The 21,486-nt window shown below is 34.8% G+C and overlaps 1 protein-coding gene across 3 annotated transcripts in view; it reads left to right on the top strand.

Annotated features, from left to right (window-relative positions):
- The window catches only part of MMS22L (MMS22 like, DNA repair protein), a 148,609-nt gene that overhangs the window by 46,491 nt on the left and 80,632 nt on the right, over nt 1-21,486 (top strand). For all 3 annotated transcript variants that reach the window (XM_064360823.1, XM_012444264.3, XM_012444265.2), the window contains exons 12-14: nt 1,661-1,780; nt 3,984-4,210; nt 6,473-6,982. In XM_064360823.1, coding sequence (XP_064216893.1) covers nt 1,661-1,780; nt 3,984-4,210; nt 6,473-6,982 — 857 coding nt within the window. The remainder of the gene's footprint in view (nt 1-1,660; nt 1,781-3,983; nt 4,211-6,472; nt 6,983-21,486) is intronic.

Raw genomic sequence — 21,486 nt, forward strand, 5'->3', positions numbered from 1 at the left:
GCTGTGAAGTTAACACCCAAATTTGTGTCAACAACTTTGACTTTAATCCCTGAACTCTAGACCCATATGTCACATTGGCTGCTTAATAGCTCTACTTGGATACCCTGGACACTCACTTCATATGTTCTTCTTTTAGTCTTTGCCATTTCAGGAAATAGCACCATTGACCTATTTCCTTATGTCAAAACCTGAAACTTCTTTCTTTCAGACCTTAATGTAATTTACCAGCAAATCTCATTGCATCTTTTTCCAAACATATCTTTAAAGTTTCAGTCATAGTTTCACACAGTCGCCTCCTACCTGGTCTCCCTGCATCTATTTTTATCCCCTCTATTCATTCTCGATGGATAATCCAGAGCAGTGTTTTTGAAACAGTCAGTTCATGTCACTTATTATCTTCCGGTAGCTTCCCAGCATATTTAAAATACAATCCAGATTTCTTACCAAAACCTGTAAAGCCTCAAATGAGATGTGATTGTCTTCCTGTCTCTGACTTAATCTTATAATACCAAGCTTACTAATAATTGATGAACTTTCCACTCATTTTCTCTGCTTTGAATGTGTTTCTTCCAAGTCTTTATTGACTTTCATTTAATCATGTAGTTCAACTGCAGCCCTTCAGAAGGCTTTTCCAATCATGGCAATTGATAAAATAATGATGCTCATCCTCTACCAATTACTTTGCCACATTACTTTGCTTTATTTTGTTTTTCTCAGCACTTATATCTGTTCAAATTTAGCTTATTTTAGTGTCCTCTTCTTTCCTCTCCAAAAATGTAAGCTCTACCAGTACATGTGCTATGTCTGACTTATTCGTTATCCTATGCCTAGTACGTTAAAACAGGGCTGGCACTTGATCTCTCAAGTGGCCCACTTAGTCCTCTTCTGAGTGTACCTTCTTTTTCTTCCTTTCATTCTTGCACTAAAGCTTTTTGATAAACTTTCACTCCTGCTCTAAAACTTGCCTTAGTCTTTCTGCCTTATACTCCTCAGTCGAATTCTTTCTTCTGCGAGGCCAAAAAAAAAAGAAAAAGAAAAAAAGGAAACAGTGCCTAATATGGTGGTAAGTTTTAAATATAATTGTTGAATGATTGGAATTCAGGGTGTGTCGTTTAAAAAAAGATATGCGTGGTTATATTGTCATAGAAAAAGTGTCTGTTTTTTCTGCTTCCTTTCCTTCTGTTACCTCCTAAAAGGTTAAAATAGATATACTCTGCCAATCCTTTGGTTTTAGAAAGAACAACTTCTATAATCCTATAAAAAAATTTGACCAAGTACTTAAGTATGACCAAGCCCTCTGGATTTGTGTACGTCTTAATTATTAGGTCATTTTGCCACTTCTTTCTGGTTTGAGTTTCTTTTCTGGTTTCTGGGTTTCCAGTACCATTCAGTTATGAAGCACCTGCTGTAATTTTTAAATAATTGAATTAAAAGTCGAGTTACATCATTTTTGTTATGTGAGTGTGTTAATGGTCTTTAAAACGTTTTTGGAAGTATGCATTATATTGATTTAGACCTAGTCTGAATATGAGAATGGGTATGATTGGGTGATACATATTTATTTTCTTTTTAGCTGCAGGTTATACAGTACAATATCAAGTGGAAATGTTTATGTTGCCAGAGCCCATTTACCTTCTCATAACTTCAATTTATTTTTTAGGATGTCATTCTAGAAGAACAATTACGAATGTACCTTCACTGTTGTTTGACACTTTGTGATTTCTGGGAGCCAAACATTGCAATTGTTACCATTTTATGGGAATATTATAGTAAGAACCTGGTGAGTGAATAGAATATGAATTTGCTACAGAAATTTTAAGAAATTTTACATATTTGAGGAATGTCTTTATGGTTTAATTATGAAAAGTGATAGATTTTTCTTAAAAAGTTAATTTTTGTTCAGAATAGATTGGAGCAGCTCATGAAATTTTTATCTTTAACATTGTCTGTAGAGTTTTGTCATAGGGAGACAGGATTTGGTATCCTTTTTTTCTTGAGAGTAAGTGTAAACAAACTACCTAAAATGTAGCAGATATTTATAAAATCTTCATTTATAAATGTTTCTAATAGTAATTGATTGCTCATGACACATTGAACAGGCACTGCTGTCCTGAGTAAGAAAAAATTCTGGCACTTGAGTAGCTTATAGGCTAGTCGGTGGGTATACATATATTGTGGGGAAGAAGTTATAATTGTGGAACTCCAGAGGAGGGAGTATCTAACCCAGTATCAGTATTTGTGGAAGACTTCATGAGGTCATAATTTTTGAACTTGGCTTTGGGGAATGAATAGCATTTTCTAAGAACAGAAGAAAGGATCTAGGCAGAATCAACAGTATGGACAAATACATGGAGGTACGAAAAAGCATGGTCTATTCCTACCATGTTAATAGTTCTGAATGATAAGCCTGGGATAACTATGGAGAGAGACAGAAGATAGGAGACTAGAGAAGGCAGTCTGAGGCCAGACTCTGAAGGGTTGAAGATAATGTACAGTTAATTCTGACTTATTCAGAAGACACTAAAAAGCTAGGATGTAACTTAGGTATGTGTTTGAGAAATTTTTTTTGTTTGTTTGTTTTTCCCTGAAAGTAGTGTGAATGAATTGGGTCCAGACAAGTTAGTAGTTTATTGTAGGTTGTATGAACAAATAATATATGGCTGAGAACTGAAATAAGGACAAAAAATTTAGAAAGGAGAAGGTGAATTTGGAAGATAAAAATTTTAAAGGTAGATTTAAATGATTTAGTTACTTGTATATAGAGAGGAGATTTGGATATTTGGGTTTGGGGATAAATAATTAGTGAACCACTCAGTCAAAATAGAAAATGGTAATGGAAGATTTACAAGTAAATTATAAGTTTGGATTTGTGGATAATGGAGTTTATTAAAAATTAGAAAAAATACCCTTCCCTGAAGCATAATTTTAGGCTAGTTGGAGAAATGACTGATTCTAGTCCTGAGGCAGGATGTGTACAGGTTGAGTCTGGGGTGTCTTGTCATACCAGAAAGCAGGAAATATATCATATTAAACTAGAGTCATGTCAGAAGGACACAAGAGCCACCTTGAAGGAATGTCCATTACCCAAAGAATAGAAAAATTTGAGCATAAGAATTAAAATATATCAAATATGCTTAAATCTCTTGAGTTTATGCTTCCTTGTAAAAAGTTATTTTGAAAAAAAAAAAAAGCCTCATTCTGAAAACTAAAAGAAAATACAAACTATATTTTAGAGTAATCAAATTTCTGATGAGCTAATTAAGAAGGTATGATAGAATTAAAAGTCACCGTTTTGTACATTTAATGAAATAATTCATCCTGAGCAATGATCATCAATGATATTAAAACCATTAAGTAAAAGGCTGGTGGGACCACTTAAATGGTTGGACTAGGCCGATAACCTGACAGATCTTAATATCACAAAAAGTCAGAACTTATTTGCCTTTTTACTAAATGCAATAGGAAGTACTCAGTACTACCAAATGAAAGATTCTTGCCAAAAAAGTCAACATGAATCTGATGAAACCTCTAGATATAGCCACCAATTTACAGAAAAGATAGGGGATAAAAGATTGTTAAGTAACACTAGAGCCATACCAGCAACTAAATTTAGAACATAGGAAATTATATACAACAAATGACCTGATATTAAAAACAAGTGGTATAACAAAAACATTGGGAAACTTAATGAATAAAAGAGCCAAAAGGTCCATGAATATCACTGAATGCAATGTATGGGTCTTGTTTCTATACTAATTTGGACAACTCAACTGTTAAAAATACATTTTGGGGGCCATCCAAAATTTCAACACCTTGATGCTCTGTACTTTCATGGAATTTTTATTTTAGGAGATCATGGTTATGTAATTTTTGTGATTAAGATGAGTCAAACTTTTGATGAACCACCTAAGTGGGATTCGCAGCTTACCATTTTATTTACTAAGAGACTAGTAATTGTTTTCTACTTTTTTTTTTCCTCTTAGAATAGTTCCTTCAGTATTTCTTGGCTTCCCTTTAAAGGCCTCAGTAATACCATGAAGTCACCCTTGTCTATGCTTGAAATGGTGAAGACCTGCTGTTGCGATAAACAAGATCAGGACCTGTATAAATCCAGCAGTAGTTATACTATTTTTCTTTGCATTCTGGCAAAAGTTGTTAAAAAAGCAATGAAGAGTAATGGCCCCCATCCTTGGAAACAAGTCAAAGGAAGGTATATGCAGTATTTCATCATGAATGTGCACTGATATATTTGGATAAGTATTACTACTTGTATTTTGTTACGTTTACTTAGGGTTAGAGTCTTAATTATAATGTTACTAGGTAATCCAGTATATGCATTTTATTAAAAGTGATAGGAACAAACATCTTCAAGTTGTACATGGTAGGTAATAATTTCAACATATAAAACTTTTGTGTTATTTGAACCCAGTAGTTCACAAGTGCTGTTTTTTTTGTTTGTTTGTTTGTTTGTTTTGTTTTTTTAAACCAGAGTATAGTAGAACCAGATAACTGATATTCTCATTTGGGAATTATGCTGTTTTCATTTCTGATAAAATAAACTTTGGTCACATTAATCCATTGTTTTCTCTCTTTTGAGAGTTTTGTTTGTTTAATGAGTAAACTTTTGTCTTTTTTTCTACTTCCTCTGCCTATATTAGCCCTTTTCTTAGCCCTCTTTTGCAGTATACCACCATCTACCACTTGCTCAGCTTATTTATTGGGACCTCTCAGGGAAGAGAATACTAGTTAGGGACTTCCCAAGAATCACTTAATGAAATTCCTGTTTGAGTCCCATAGTGGGTAATTCTTATAAGGGTATGGTGATATAGTTTGGATTTTTTATTTATTATATACTGTTTTAAATGGCAGCTTCTTTGTTAAATCTTCAAGAATCACGTGGCTCAAACAGTTTTTTCTTTTGCTCTATTTGACAGTTTGTTTTTGAATCATAAGCAATTTATGGAAGACAGTACTCAGAACTTTATGGCTAAAAGAAGCCATTGGAATTTATTCAGTAACAAGTCTTTATTAGACACATACTATATGTCAAGCACTGGAGTGGGGATAGTAGTAGAGAATACAAAGATAATTAAACAGATCTTTACTTTTAAGAATTTGTCAGCTTTTAAGTAGTTTTTTATAAACATTTAACGCTCACAAGCATTAGTCATTTCTGTTCTGAATAAACCAGTTATAGACATTACAAAACTTAAGGTCAGTTGTGGTGGCTCACACCTGTAATCCCAGCACTTTGGGAGGCTGAGGCAGATGTATCCCTTGAGGCCAGGAGTTTGAGAGAAGCCTGGACAACATGGTGAAACTGTGTCTCTACTAAAAAAAAAAAAAAAAGGTAGCCAAGCGTGGTGGTGCATGCCTGTAATCCCAGCTACTCAGGAGGCTAGGGCAGGAGAATCACTTGAAATTGAGGCGGAGGCTGCAGTGAGCCAAAAGTGTGACACTGCACTCAAGCACGGTGACTTGTGCCTGCAATCCCAGGACTTTGGGTGGCTGAGGTGGGTGGATCACCTGAGGTCTGGAGTTCAAAACCAGCCTGGCCAACATGGCAAAACCCCGTTTCTACTAAAAATACAAAATAAGCTGGGCGTGGTGGTGCATGTCTGTAATCCCAGCTATTCGGGAGGCTAAGGCAGGAGAGTCACTTGAACCTGAGAGGCGGAGGTTGCAGTGAGCCAAGATCGTGCCACTACACTCCAGCCTGGGCAACAAGAGCAAAACTCCTTCTCAAAAAAGAAAAACAAAACCTTAATCTGTAAGTAGGAATTCAGATGAATTGTTTTCAATTCTAATCTCTTAATTGATGAAAGAAAAGTATGTCAACTGGTAACTGTATTAATATCCATTGTATTAACAATTGGGTCAACAATTGTATTAACTGTTGGGTCAACAATTGTATTAAATAGTATTGATAGGAGAATTTTTAAATACTTAGTTCTTTGCAGATGGCTAAAAATAATTTTTCTAGCACCTTGCATTGTCTTAAGATGTAACTAAAACAAGAGCAAGTCTTTGTGAGGGGTGCAGGGAGAAAGAGTTTAAGGAAAACTGTTATATAAAATTGTCCTGTTAAGATTTCTGTAAAAGTATATCAAATTGTACTTAAAAGATTATATATTCTTTCTTATTTACTGATAGAAATAAGAAAGGTGATGAGGGACTTGAATATAAGGAAAAGCCATGTACTATATGAACATTTCTACTATCCTTTGGGGAAAACAATTGAATCCTTTGATTCACTTACCCGTGATTTGCTGCATTACTGGGAAATCTCTAGGTAGGACCATTATGTGAGTTTGTTTCTAAGTAAAAAAAATGACAAGGCAATATCAAAATGAAGAATTAGCTTAAAATGTAAAGTAATGAGACTGTCATGAGTATTGAACCAAATTTTCTTTTAAGAGATAAGTTTTTGTGAATGAAAAATTTCGTTAAAGCATTTTTTAATGTTTTACAGAATATATTCAAAATTCCATCAAAAAAGAATGGAAGAACTAACTGAAGTTGGTCTACAGAACTTTTTTAGCCTTTTTCTACTGTTAGCAGCCGTTGCAGAAGTAGAAGATGTAGCAAGTCATGTTTTAGATCTCCTGAATTTCCTCAAGCCTTCTTTTATAACATCTCAGAGAGCCCTCATTTGGAAGGGTCACATGGCCTTCCTCTTGATGTATGCCCAGAAAAATCTGGACATTGGTGTTTTGGCTGAGAAATTTTCATGTGCTTTCCGGGAGAAAGCAAAGGAATTTTTGGTGTCTAAGAATGAGGAAACGGTACAGAGACAGACTATGTGGACACTTCTTTCCATATACATTGATGGTGTTCAAGAAGTGTTTGAGACCAGCTATTGCTTGTATCCTTCCCATGAAAAACTGCTTAATGATGGATTTAGTATGCTTCTGCGAGCATGCCGAGAATCTGAACTTAGGACAGTACTGAGCTTTCTACAGGCTGTTCTGGCCAGAATCAGGTATGGTTTTCAGTTGTATGCCAATTTATGATTTGTTTTATATCATTACTTATATGGATTTTATATTAAAGTTACATATACACACACACATACACACATACATACATACATACATATACATACATGTATATTAAATCCAAATGTAGAGGAAAGATTTAGTTTTATACTATATGGGCATAAATCGGTACAGACTGAGTATATCTGTGTACTAAATGCTATTATATGAAATGCTTGGGACAAGAAGAGTTTTGAATTTTGGGTTTATTTCGATTTTGGAATATTTGCATATACATAATGAGATATTTTGAGGAGGGGACCCAAGTCTAAACATAAAATTCAGTTATGTTTCATATACATCTTATACACATAGCCTGAAGATAATTTTATGCAGCATTTTGAATAATTTTGTGCATGAAACAAAGTTTTGACTGCAACCCATCCCATAAGGTCAGATATAATTTTCTATTTGTAGTATCGTGTTGGCACTCAAAAAGTTTTGGATTTTGGAGCATTTTGGAATTTGGATTTTCCAATTAGTGATGTTCAACCTGTAGCCTTCAAGCTGTTTTTCAAACAGTAGCTTTTCAAAAGAAAGCTTATGTGCAAACACAAGCTGCAGAACTAAACTCAAGAGCAGCTCTGGTGCAGTCTGAGAACCATGCCTTCCTTTAGCCCTTCCTTCCCCTGCTACCTCTCAGAAAGGTGTATTGTTATTACCCGGAGATACATCACAGATATTCTGAGCAAGATCATGGGCTCATGTCTCAGGTGGCTTTTACTGAAGCATTTGTAATTTTGTGCTCATAAGTAAGTTTTGACCACACTACACATACTCTTTTTTAAAAAGTGATTTTCTTTAAATTTTTGCAGCAAAGTCATAGCCTTAACTACATCAATTTCTTCCAAATAAACCAGTTTTCTCTGAAATTAACATAGACAATTCTGTTAATAGCACTAATCACCTATACAAAACTTCTGTTTTCAGATCCACTTAAATTATGCAGGTATGTTAAATACACTCAGACACAAACTTGATGTGGATAAGAACAATGGTTATGGTATTTATTGACTTTATCCCCTTTTTACTTAGAGGTTTTACCTTTAAAATACATGTGCTTAAGAAATTAAATATTACCACTCAGTATAGTTACTCACTGTCACAGAAAATGATTATATTTGAAATACTGTCCAAAGATGACAAACAGACTGCTTCCTTCCTCCTAATATCACATTATAAATGTTTCATCTGGTTTTCAGAGGTACTAAGCTTGGCAAGATTTCCAAATTTTGGAAATTTATTCATTATCAAATTTATTTATATTACTAACTTACTTAATCTTCTTTATTCTATGCTGTATTTTCATGATAGATTTTATACTTCTTCCAAATGCCAACTTTGTTTAATTTGTTCAGTTTTTAAATAAATGTTAAGAGATTCCCTATGCTTCTTGGGAAAATTAGAAATTTTTAGATTTCTAGTATCAGTTTTGGTTTGTCTCTGTATATTTGTCTGAATATACAAAACAAGAAGGAAGAGGAGGGTGTTGGTTTAAGCCATCCTGGTGATGAAGAACTCTGGTCCCCAAAAGACTTCAGAGCATAGGAATAAGAAAGGAAGAAAATCTATGGGCATCTTGAGAAGAGGCAGTCATAGGGAAAAAAGTGCTCGAGTCCATGTATCTTTCTGCCTTTTCCGTTGGAGATGGATAAGTCCTTTTTAATTCTTTTTAACAGTTATATTGCTTCTTACATAGTTTTTTTTTTTTTCTCAGAGGTTCATATCCTGCAAGTACTTTAAAATTAATGCGTTAATTAAAAATTTCTGGCAATCTTTTTTGGGTTTTGTTAAAATTATATTGTTTGCGTAATATATTATCATGGTAGAAATGGGGGAGAAAAGAGCTATAAAGTGACAAGTAAATCTCTGTCCTCAGCTTCACTTCTTCATTCTCTAGTTCAGTATTTCTCAACTGGGTGTGAATTTGTCCCCCAGGGAACATCTGGCAATGCCTGGAGACATTTTTGGTTGTCACAACTAGGGGAACACCACTGGTGAGGTCAGAAATGCTGCTGAACACGCTACAGTGCTCAGGACAGCTCCTACAAAAAAGAACTATCTGGCCCATCTTCAGCAGTGCTAAGATTGGGATACATTGCTCTAGTTCTAATCCACAGAAATAAAATGGTTTCTACAGAACCTTCCAGATATCTCCTCTACTTACATCTATATATATAAAATATATATATATATATATAAATATATATATATATAAATACATTGAGACAGAGTCTCCCTCTGCGCCCAGGCTGGACTGCAGTGATGCCATCTCCACTCACTACAGCCTCCACTCCCCAGCTCAAGCAATTCTCCCCTCCTGGGCTCAAGCAATTCTCCTGCCTCCACATCTCAAGTAACTGGGATTACAGGCACGCACCACCACGCCCAGCTAATTTTTGTATTTTAGTAGAAGCGGGGTTTCACCATGTTCGCCAGGCTGGTCTCGAATGCCTGACCTCAGGTGATCCATCCACCTCGGCCTTCCAAAGTGCTGAGATTACAGGCGTGAGCCACCATGCCTGACCCTATATTTAAAACACAAAATAGCTGATCTTCGTTTTGCAACTTCTTTTTTTAACTTGATATTTCCTGAACAGCTTTTCACGTTAAAACATGAAAACCTACCTAATTCTGTTAAATGACTACTTACTGTTTCATTATATAGATGTGCCAAACTTTATCCAGTTGCTAATAATGGAAATGTATATTGTTTACCAGTTTGTTTCTTTAACATCTTTATACATGTATTTCTGTGTATTTGTGGAAGTATACCTATAGACTAATTCTTTAGAATGAATTGATGTATGTGCATTTTAAATGTGAATACATGTTACCAAATTTCATACCAAAAAAAACCCATTTTATCAGTTTTTACTCTCACTTATAATGTGTGAAAAAGCTGGTCATATGTGGTGGCTCATGCCTGTAATCCCAGCACTTTGGGAAGCTCAGGCGGGCGGATCACGAGGTAAAGAGATCAAAACCATCTTGGCCAACATGGTAAAACCCCATCTCTACCAAAAATACAAAAATTAGCCGGACATGGTGGCTGTGCCTGTAGTCCCAGCTACTGGGAAGGCTGAGGCAGAATTGCTTGAACATGGGAGGCGGAGGTTGCAGTGAACCGGGATTGCATCACTGCATTTCAGCCTGGAGAGAGTGTGTCTGAAAAAAAAAAGAAAAGAAAAGAAAGAAAAAGCTTCCATTCTCATTTTTAGATCATTGTATGGAGTGTATGTAGAAAAAAAAATGCATTCTAAGATAAGAAATAAGGCCGGGTGCAGTGGCTCATGCCTGTAATCCCAGCACTTTGGGAGGCCGAGGTGGGCAGATCACCTGAGGTCAAGTACAAGACCAGCCTGGCCAACATGGTGAAACCCCATCACTACTAAAAATACAAGAGTTAGCTGGGCATGGTGGCACACATCTGTAATCCCAGATGCTCGGGAGGCTGAGGCAGGAGAACTGCTTGAATCCGGGAGGCTGAGGTTGCAGTGAGCCAAGATCACGCCACTGCACGACTCTGTCTCAAAAAAAAAAAAAAAAAAAATCAGTTAGAAATGAAACACAGAAGTTTGTTAACATTGTCAGTTGAAGCTTGATAATAGGCAAATTAGACTTATTTTGAAGGCCAAATAGGCATTAAAAATAAAAATACAAAGAAAGAAAAAAGAAACTCTTTTCTCTATTTCGCATTCATTCATTCACTAACTTCATCTTATCTTGAATCTCCTAACTGGAACTTTTCTTGGTGTGTAATTCTTTAAAAGTAGTAACTAGAAACACAAGAATAATTCTTATATTCTTGAAAGATTCAGTGCTTATAAATACTATCTTCTTTATTCTTTACTAATTCTGCCATCCCTATTTATAGGTAAAAAAATGGAAACGTGAACTTTTCGTGGCTCATCTAAAATAACACATTTAAATTTCAGAACTGTCACTCAGACTCTTAACCTACTATGCCACAGCTGCCTTCTTACACTATATTTTTAATTAACTTATTTAGTATTCTTTTATTTTTATAGGTTTAGAGGTTACAAGTACAGTTTTGTTATTTGCATATATTGTGTAGTGGTAAAGTTTGGGCTTTTAGTATAACCATCACCTAAATAGCTTATACTGTCTTTAAAAGCTTACAAGTAACTAAACCAAAACTAACCATGCCACTACATTAAAAAAAATAGATGAGACGTAATTGAATGAATGAAATCTTCAAACTTGTTTGCAAACCTGAAATTATTACTGCTATTTGTATAATTTTGAGTGCTTTTAAATTTTGTTTTTGCTACAAACAAAAAAGGTAGTTGCTTATTGGAGACTTTTGATTACTTTGTTTTTATTATTTTGCAAGGTTTTTTTTTAATGAGTCAGTTGGAAAAAATGAGAGGTGTGGAGACAGATATATCACATTTTATTTGTAATAATTTTTCTTTGAATTTTTAGCACTATTCCACCTTTTAAATTTTACTTCTTTTATTAAAAACAAATTTTTGCTTCTTAAATTCATTTTAGTAGAAATCTGTTAGCATTAAAGCTAAAGTTATTTCAGGAGTGTTGGAAAAATAGTGCTTGCAAGTATTTTGTAAGTTATGATATATGTCTATTAGTTTATGAGACACTATTCAGAAGTACAGAGGTCGAAATCAAAAACGGATGATGAAGACTGACAGTTATATATAGTGAAAGTAAGTTTGCATTGATATGAAGAGTTTCTTTTAACTAGATCTGGATTGAATTTGTAGTTTGCTGTCCTCTGGAATGCAAATAAGTGATAGAGGATTGTGCTGTTGGCCTTCAGGATTAGCCTATGCAATAAGGATCAGATGTTTATGTTGATAACATTTGATTCCTTACACAGATGTCTATCTTGCTTTTGTCTTATGCTAATCAACTACGATTGAAAACAATTGCTATAAAAAACCCATCAAATCATGTTCAGCTTACAGTGCCCAAATCAGCAGTTTTAACAGATAGACATATGAGGTCAATGTATGAATAAAAATAGTGCAACAATGTGCAAGTCTTTATTAATGCTGTTGTATTTTAGGCACTAACGTACTTTAGTAATTTGCACACAGATTACTGTATATAATAAAAGGAACTGTGACTTGGATAGGTTTATTTTATCCCATCAATTTTTAGCATTTGCAAGGCAAATATTATCAGTGCAGTCCAGCTTTTAGTTCGGGATTTATTGGAGATGGGCCCAAGAGATCATTCAGAATTGTTTACCTTAAAAATAAAGAAAGAAGGGAGGAAGAGTGGGAGAGGAAACAAGAAAAAGTTCTTTTAGGTATTTAGTTATGGAGATGTATTCCTAATTTCTTAACCCCAAATCTGGGACTTGATTGAAGATTTTTTGATAGTAGTTTTTTAGGTATGCCATATACTGTTAATACTATTAGAAAGGTCAAAGATATTTTGGATAGTTGTTAAAAATTAAAGCATAATCTTTCCCCCCCATCCCCTTTTAGTTAAGAGCAGAGGTAAATTATTTGAATTTTGGTTTACGTAAGGAAGATGGATTATATAGATTATATTTATTCCTGGCTGAATCTCTGACAAGGCAAAGAATTAAGTACTTTACCCAACTCTTCTGTTTTCAAATTCAGGTGGGAATAGGTACCAGACCTTGGATAAATGTGTGTGTAAGAGAGTGTGTGTGTGTGTGTGTGTGTGTGTGTGTGTGTGCTTGAACTGGGTAATAGTTTTATAACTGTTTGACAGAAATTATAGGTAGGAAGGAACTGAGATCACTGATTAAAAAGAAAAGCAGTTCCCTCTAGGCTGTTAAGAAATAATAACTTCATATACCTCTTTCTGCTAACTGGAGCTGATGGCTCACCAGAGCATTCTTTATTGCTGATTAAGTAGCATTATGAAAATACTGACTTGGTTATGTTAACTAAATGCCTGTGTTTAAAACTTCGAATGTCAAATAGTTTTAGCAGTCATCTTTAACATTTCACATTACCTCTCTGAAATCACATTTTTAGTTCTCACTTGCTGTTATTTGAGGTTAATATAAAAATGGCTGTCTTTCATTTGTGAAGTTAGGTGTAGCCAAAAGCTTTCCTTTAATTATATCCATTCATGCTGCTATAGTTAAGGGTCTGTCAGCATTTCCATTATAAACCTCCATTTTCAAGGTTTTATAACACAGCTATGAAAATTAGCTCTGGGCAAAAACTTGACATACAAGGCCTCATGAGATTCTGCCTCCTCCCCATCCCCCTTTTTCATTTTACTGAAGTAAGGGTGAATGATTTCAAAATGCCTTTTGGCATCTGCAAATATCATTTGGAGTTTAGAAAGAAACAATAAATTTTCAGGATTTGTACCTGTTTGTTTTACCACTTAAGGGAGGTTGTGGACTTATGAATTTAAGCCAAATGGATATTGATCAACTGACATCCTATTTTGTATTAAACAAGAGACTAGTTTGAAAGATGTCTAAAGGCAGTTGAGAACTTGCCTAAAATGCTAAATACTGAGACTAAGAAATAGTTCAAAAGTGATAATTAGGTTTTTGAGATCCTATGTGCTGAAGTACAGCTTCTTAAAAGATTAAGATTATTTTCTTTGGCTTCAAAATACATTTTGAAAATACATATATTTTAAAAATTCCTTTTTTCCTCTTTCTATAAGGCTAGAAGGTCATCTATTTGTTATATAAATAACTGTTTTGACATTTGAGGTATGTGTGTGTATGAGCATGTAGAGAAAAACTTTATTATTCTCTTCAAATATTTTTATGCTCAATAGTTTTATTGGTATGGTATTATTTATTCTCCACAAAGATTTTTGGTTTTTCTTTGCTTTTGTGAGAGAACTAGGGATTGCCTAGTCAAAAAAAGAGGTAGTACAAGAGGAACTATTCACTTTAGGGTCTGCTGTATGCCAAATAATATACACGATATTTCAGGAAAAATAGAAATGATACTCTTGACAGCATGCAAGTTTTTTCTTTTGTTATTGGGTGTTCTATTAGTATGAATGACTTACAGCTTGTAATTATTGACAAATAGTATACAACAAACAAATTTGAAACTGGATAGAATTTTTAATCAAATGAGTTATTGCTATAGTTTGCTCAAAATGTCTACTGTTTCATTATATATAATTTGATGGAAACTTTGGGGCGATGTTCTGATAATTTTTGGGGAAACACATGAGTGTGCCCCCATGGTAATAAATAAAATCTATAACCAGTTTTTATTTGAAAAACCAAGTAGAGGTATGTTGCTTATTAGGAGTGATCCATTTGCCATTTTTGTTTCCTTCAGAGAAAGCATGGGTATCTCTAAGGGAATACAGTATAAATGTTAGTATATCAGGAATGTATAAATTGTAAAATATATGAAGAAAAACTTTTTTCCTAATTATTTTATATATCTTTCAGCTGAGTATATATATATATAAATATATATAAAGAAATACTGTATTTATATATATACTACACAAAAATAAATTAGTATTTTCACTTTACTCTTTACCAGGCTTGAATTTTGTATAATGTATTTCTATTACACATTTTATAATTCCATGCACTAATATAAACTACTCACTATATTAGCTTTGAAGTGTTCCCTTTTTTTTCTCTCTCTTTCTGAGATGGAGTTTCACTCTTGTTGTTAAGGCTAGAGTACAATGGCAATGGCATGATCTCTGTTCACTGCAACCTCCACCTCCCAAGTTCAAGTAATTCTCCTGCCTTGGCCTCCCCAGTAGCTGGGATTAGAGGTGCCTACCACCACACCTGGCTAATTTTGTTGTATTTTTAGTAGAGATGGGGTTTTACCATGTTGGCCAGGCAGGCTTTAAACTCCTGACTTCAGGTGATCCACCTGCCTTGGTCTCCCAAAGTGCTGAGATTACAGGCCACTACTCCCGGTGCAGTGTTCACTTTTTTGTTTTTTGCTGAAACAGATTATTTCCTTAGTTTTTCATGTATAGGAATTAGTATTCAAATACCCATCTAAATCTGCTACATAGATAAGAGTTTTCCTTAAATAAGTATAAAGTGATTCTTTTAAAATAATATGAGGAAAAACTTATGTGCTGAAATCTTGACTTATTTATTTGTAAAATTAGGATAATACCACCTACCTCACTGGATTGTTTTGGGAATTAAATCCAATAATGAATATAAGGTAGTTAGCAAATTGCCTGGCTATTAGTAAGTGTTCAGTGAATGTTAGATAATGCTATCATTATCATAAGTACTATTTCTAAAAGACCTTATAATCATTTCTTTGTTACACTTTATGCCTGGCAACATCAATGGATGTGTGTGCATGTAGGGGAGATATATCTTGGTTGGTTTTTTACTCATTCCTAATATAATACCTTTAGCATAGTGGCCATTGAGCAAATTTTTGTTTGTTTTTTTAGTGTGTAATGCATCATTTTTTTAAAAAACAAAGGATTGTTGGAAACAACATTGCCTCACTGCAATGGACCCATTGGAAATAGTAATGTTATGTTACTGAGTGCTGCTGTAGAAAAAGAAAAGTAATATTTAAAGGTACAAATGTGACATGTGTATATACCTTTTCTTTTTATATTCAGCTGTTTGTTTTGGTAAAGTGGGAGAGTATGTGCTTTCTTTGGTGAATTCCTTTTATCTTCTTTCTTTTATTCTCACAGATGTCATTACTTCTGTTTTAAAAACATTAATACTGCTTGTCTCCACTGGCTTCCTTCCTCATATTGTCTTTTTAATGTCTTTATTGACATATAATTCACATATCATACAGTTCGCTAGTTTTATTAAGATATGATTCACACACCATACAATTTACTGGTTTTTAGTGTATTCATAGTTGTTTTGCAACCATCACCACAATTTTAGACCATGTCATTACATTAAAAAGAAACCTTTTGTGACATCTTAATAGACACAGTAGAAAATTTCACATTTCTTATCATGGTCTTCAAAGCCATCCACAGTCTTATTTTACCTTCATCTACACCTTTTTCTCGTGATTCTCCTTTAGTCAGATGGAGCTACTAGTTCTCAAGAAATCCCCAAGTCTTTCTACCTTTGTTTATATCTTCTTGTTCAACGAAGTCGAGGGTTAAAGTTGACGAGTTTGACCTCTTGTCAAAACCAGTTGAGGGTTCAGTCCAGAGCATGACCAAGATAGTAGAGCTGAATCTGAGGACTGAATAAGCATGTCATGTGAGAGTCGGCTTAGAAAAGGGTTAAGTTGGGGGAATGGAAGTAATTGTCAGAATCAAAAGTGAGAAATGGTCAGTGCTGGTCATAGTAGACATAGGGGTGAGATGGCAGAGTATAGAAAAAGAAAAAAAAAAGAGATATTTTAGAATAGAAAGTATTTTCAGAAGTTAGTAGTATGTTGATGAGAGGTAGAGAGATGGAATCAAAGAGCATCGTGTTATGAGAGGAGCCAATATTCCAGGCAGGAGACTTATGTGCACAACAAGTTGTGTTTTTTGCCTTTGCTCCTTGAGGAACCCCGAGTATTGCCTGATAGTTGCTACTATCAAAGCACAGTATAAAAAGCAGGGGCTTTAAGCTCAGTAAGTCTGAGTTCAAATCACCCCTCTTTTGTTTACCAACAGTGAAATCTTAGGAAGTTACTTAATCTTTTCTAAGTTTCACCTGCATCTTTGTAAAATAATACCCACCTCATAGGATTTCCATGAACATCTGCTTAGATTTCTGCTGTCCAGTAGGGTAGCACTAGCTGTGTGTGACATTTTAAATTAATGAATATAAAATAAAAAATTCAACTCTTTTGTAATACAGATGATAAAGTCCTCAATAGCTGTGTCTAGATAGTTGGTACTGTACTGTAGTGGATAGCAGAAAGACCTGCCAAGGGATAGCACTGACTTTGGTGCTGCACCTGTCCAGAACGTGAATCATAATAAGCTTTCAGTATGTTCAACACATGTTGTTTTTCTTCATTTATCTTTTTTTTTCATTTTTATACGAATAATATCCTTTATGTCAAGCTTCTCTGGAAATATATGCTTGTCCATTTCAAGAGCAACGTATGCTTATCAATGTGTTACCAGTTGATACGGTTTGGCTCTGCGTCCCCACCCAAATCTCATCTAGAATTGTAATTCCCACGTGTCCAGGGAGGGACCTGTAATCCTCCATGTGTCCACAGAGGGAGGTGATTGGATCATAGGGGCGGTTCCCACATGCTGTTCTTGTAATATTGAGTGAGTTCTCATAAGATCTGATGTTTTATAAGCATCTGGCATTTTTCCTGCTCGCAGTTCTCCTTCCTGCCATCATGGGAAGAAGGTCCTTCCATCCCCATCACCTTCTGCCATGATTTTGGGTTTCCTAAGGTTTCCCCAGTCATGGGGAACTATGATTGAATTAAACCTCTTTTCTTTATAAGTTACCCAGTCTTGGGTATTTCTTTATAGCAGTGTGAGAACCGACTAATTTGCCAGTCTTAAATAATCTCTATTCCCTTTGAATTTCCTGAATAGTTACTAAATCTCTAATGTCCTTTATTGTGTTTTACCTTGTATTATAATTATTTTCTATAGGGGAGACATATTCATGCAAAAAAAATTATTCAAGAAATTTACCTAGTGTTTTTGAATGCCTACTATGTTAGTAGGCACTTAGAATATATCAGTGAACCAATCACATGAAACATATGTGGTATGCACTTATGTATTTGTTACATGAAAGACTAAGATGGTAGAGAGGAAGGACAAAGAAACTTGTGTTTATTTAAACCTTCACTTTTTCACATTTCATGCTACTTGAAAATGATTTATACTTGTCCTGAAATTATATATGCTTATCCAACAATTCTTGCCAATGTCCACATGAAAGTAGACAACAATAGTATCCATACTGTCAGGATATGGAGTTAATACATAATCTGAATTTCATCTCTGTTTATTGTCTTCTAAGTACCTGTGGGCAGAAGGGACCTCCAGAGGATGATAGAAAGTTCATTCACAATTGAAAGGTTTTTGGTGTTATTGAACAATTTAGTGTGTTTGCTCTACCTTACTATTTTCTGGACCACTATTATTATTTTATCTTTCTAATTCAGTAATTATCATTAAACTTTTTCCACTGAACTGTGGAAACAAGTGGAGTAAGTGGGGCCTTTGAGCCTTTACCTTTCTTTTGACAGATTTGGGAACCTCCCTGTCAAGGCTGGGTCTGCAGGAACACTTTGAATCTAAAAATACAGATTGTCTGTATTGTGATTAGAGTGGAAGGAAGGTATTGGGAAGAGGGAACTTAGAAAATGGAATGAAGGAAATAATAAAATAATTTAAGAAAATTTCTCAGAACTGAAGATTCTGTAATGAAAGGGCCTATTGAGTGACTCTAGCACAATGTAAGAAAACAGAATCACAGCACAGCCCATCTGAGAGAAATTCAAAATACTAGCTACAAAGAAAAGATATGAAAGCTTCCACAAACATTCCCCACCCTTCTTAGTCTTCTTGGTTTTTATTTGCTATGCCCCTGGTTTTGTAATCTCCAGTTATAATCTAGGACAGATCTGATATTTAACCCCCATTCCTAATAATTTATATAATTAAAGTGGGAGGTGAATGAAGCTTTATGTTAGATTATTTTGGCTGGGTGTGGTGGCTCACACCTGTAATCCTAGCACTTTGGGAGGCTGAGGCAGGCAGATCACCTGAGGTCAGGAGTTTGAGATCAGCCTTCTTAACATGGTGAAACCCCACCTCTACTAAAAATACCAAAAATTAGCTGGGTGTGTTGGTTGTCGCCTGTAATCCCAGCTACAGGCTGAGGCAAGAGAATCGCTTGAACCTGGAAGGTGGAAACTGCAGTGAGCCAGGATCGTGCCATTGCACTCCAGCCTGGGCAACAAGAGCAAAACTCCATCTCAAAAAATTAATTAATTAAAAATAAAAAATATATTAGATTTTTTTACAAGATTGCTCCTACTTTCAAGAAGCAGATGAATAGAGCTTTGTGTTTAATTTTCTTATATATAGATGTTGTCAAAATTTGAAGTTACCAATAATATGATTTTTCTAGGATAAAAACCAGAAAATTGTCTTCTTGTTATTACAGAGGCAAAAGAGGAGACATAAGGGTGGAGAAAGAACACTATGAAACAGAAACTGGAATGAAGAACATTGTATAAAAGGATAAGGAAAAAAGAAATATACTCTGTAAAGAAAGCATTTCATTCCTTTGAAAGTGGATCAACTCAGTTGTTTAGGGAATAGAAGTTCCTTGATTATTTTCTTTACCAACCACTGGAATATTTCTCTTTAGCAGATGGCAGTAAATCAGAAGATGTTGGGATGAGGCGAAATCTACTTTTCCCAATCTTATTTATGTCACTGTGTTTCCTAGTCTGAACCCTGTGGTTCACTATAGGTGTTTAGACCACCCAGATCTTTGAAGCTTTAGATAAAATTCAGCAATGAGTTTGTAGGAAGGCATCACTACTGTGCTCTTCCATGGCACCACACAGTGCTGTTTCTTAAACCAAAGACGTGTTGTCATAATAAATATATTGAAGACTGGTAAATCGCATTCATGACAGATTTTTTTAAAGTTAACTCTTCTCCAACTATGGAATAGGTGCTTTTGCACCTAAAATTGTGACTTCAGTGTATGAACCTAGTTAAAGAAACTCAGTAAGATAAACTGGCATTGTGGCTTTTGGTTATAAAAGAGGTACTCAGGAAGCAAATAAAATTTCAGCATTTATATCCTATAAATGCACTACAGTAAGCTACCAGACATGTTTGTTTTGTTTTTAATGACAGTGAGAGAAGGAAACTAATCTTAATTATCCCCATAATTAATTACTTTTAGATTAGTAAAACCTCAGAAGGCACTATAAATTGTGGAAAAAATAGGTTCATTATAGTTTTAAAATATTTCTGCTATTCTTACCATCCGACTATTATTGTAAAGCTATTTTCTTTAAGGTATGTTTTGTGGAAAACATCAGAGTACATGTTTTAATATATGAATTTACTATTGCCCCCATATTGTCTGTAGGAAATAGTTCTTACCTTTCTTCATCTACCTTGTAGAAAAAGGTTAGTAACTACTGTTTCAAATTTTATTTATATTTTAAAGAAATTGAGGACAAACAAGGAATGAAACTAGCATTTGAAACTCTTAATTTCAATTGTTTCTTCTTTACAAGATATATATTTTTCTCTCTTTAGGATATCTCTTGTCAGATTTAAGGCTTATTTAAAATGAAAAGAAAGCTGGAGCAATTTTCTTTATTCCATTTCAGTCTCCTAAGGCCTATTTCCCCCTGGTGAGCTCATAGCAACAGGGGGGTTTAAGGGAATTCAGCTTTCTGCAAATTAATGTCTCACATCATGAAAATTCAGGACTTTTTTTTTTTTTTATCTTGAAAAGTAATACAGTGAGTGCGAGTATTATTTCTTGCCAGCGGGTGGAAGATGAATGATTTTGTCACAGTTTTACTGCTTGATGAGCAGTGTCCTGAGGGTCAGGCTTAAGTCTGTGTCACTATGCTGCTCATTACTCTTGAGCTAAATAAGGGCTGATTGGATCTAAATTGCCTAGCACATGGGCCACAGATGAGCTCAGTGAGCAGGGGATGACCTGCTATTCAGTCTGGGAGTAACCCCGGTGTGCAAATGCAGCATTAGAACACCGTGGGAGAATGAGAGGCTACCGGCTGCTGCCAGCAAAAGAAATCGAAATGTAAAAACTCTTTGATGCTGTAATGTTAGAATTTGAAATGTAGGAAGTGACAGGTTGATGGTACTTATCAGCTTTGGCTGGATTAGAGAACAGTGTCATCTTGCTTATATAATGACAGAAGAATGAAGTCAGCAGCTAACTACTGTGCAGAGCAAAGCCACTACTGTTGCCGCAGCCAGTCATTGCTGCCTCCTACTGGCAGTTTTCCTGGAAACTAGTAAAATAGTATGAAGAAAAAAGCCTTCTCTGTTGGTTTCAAGGAATCTTGAGCTTGTTGGTGGTGAAAAGCTGCTAGTGAAACTGCAAAAAAAAATTTTAACATACTTAATTGTGAAAAAAACATCAGAAATTGGGAAGTTGATGGTTCTAGAATTTTCTAGTGGACTAAGGGTTAATCCATTTATGAACCGAAACTCCCAGGGCAAGAAACCTTGTACACCGTACCTGGAATAGTATTCTTTAAGGAGGCCTCAACTGGGTTGGTTGATCTCTTAATTATGTATTTCTTTCATCATCAATAACAGGACTGTACTAACAACTAATCTTTAAAATCCAGAAACCACAGTGTTAGCACAGTTTGAAAGGCGGCTGATAAAAATACAAAGTAAAAAATGCCCCTGATTATGTGGCTTATGCTGCATAAATCTCTCTTACGGAGGAGGTGGGATGTAAGAAAAATGTCTCTCCTATAAGTCAAATGGTTTGAAAAAAAAAACAAAAAAAAAAGTAAAATGTTATGATATG

The sequence above is a fragment of the Aotus nancymaae genome, unplaced genomic scaffold (genome assembly GCF_030222135.1).
Source record: "Aotus nancymaae isolate 86718 unplaced genomic scaffold, 86718_ANA_hifiasm-v0.15.2.pri h1tg000040l, whole genome shotgun sequence".
Classification (NCBI taxonomy): Eukaryota; Metazoa; Chordata; class Mammalia; order Primates; family Aotidae; genus Aotus; species Aotus nancymaae.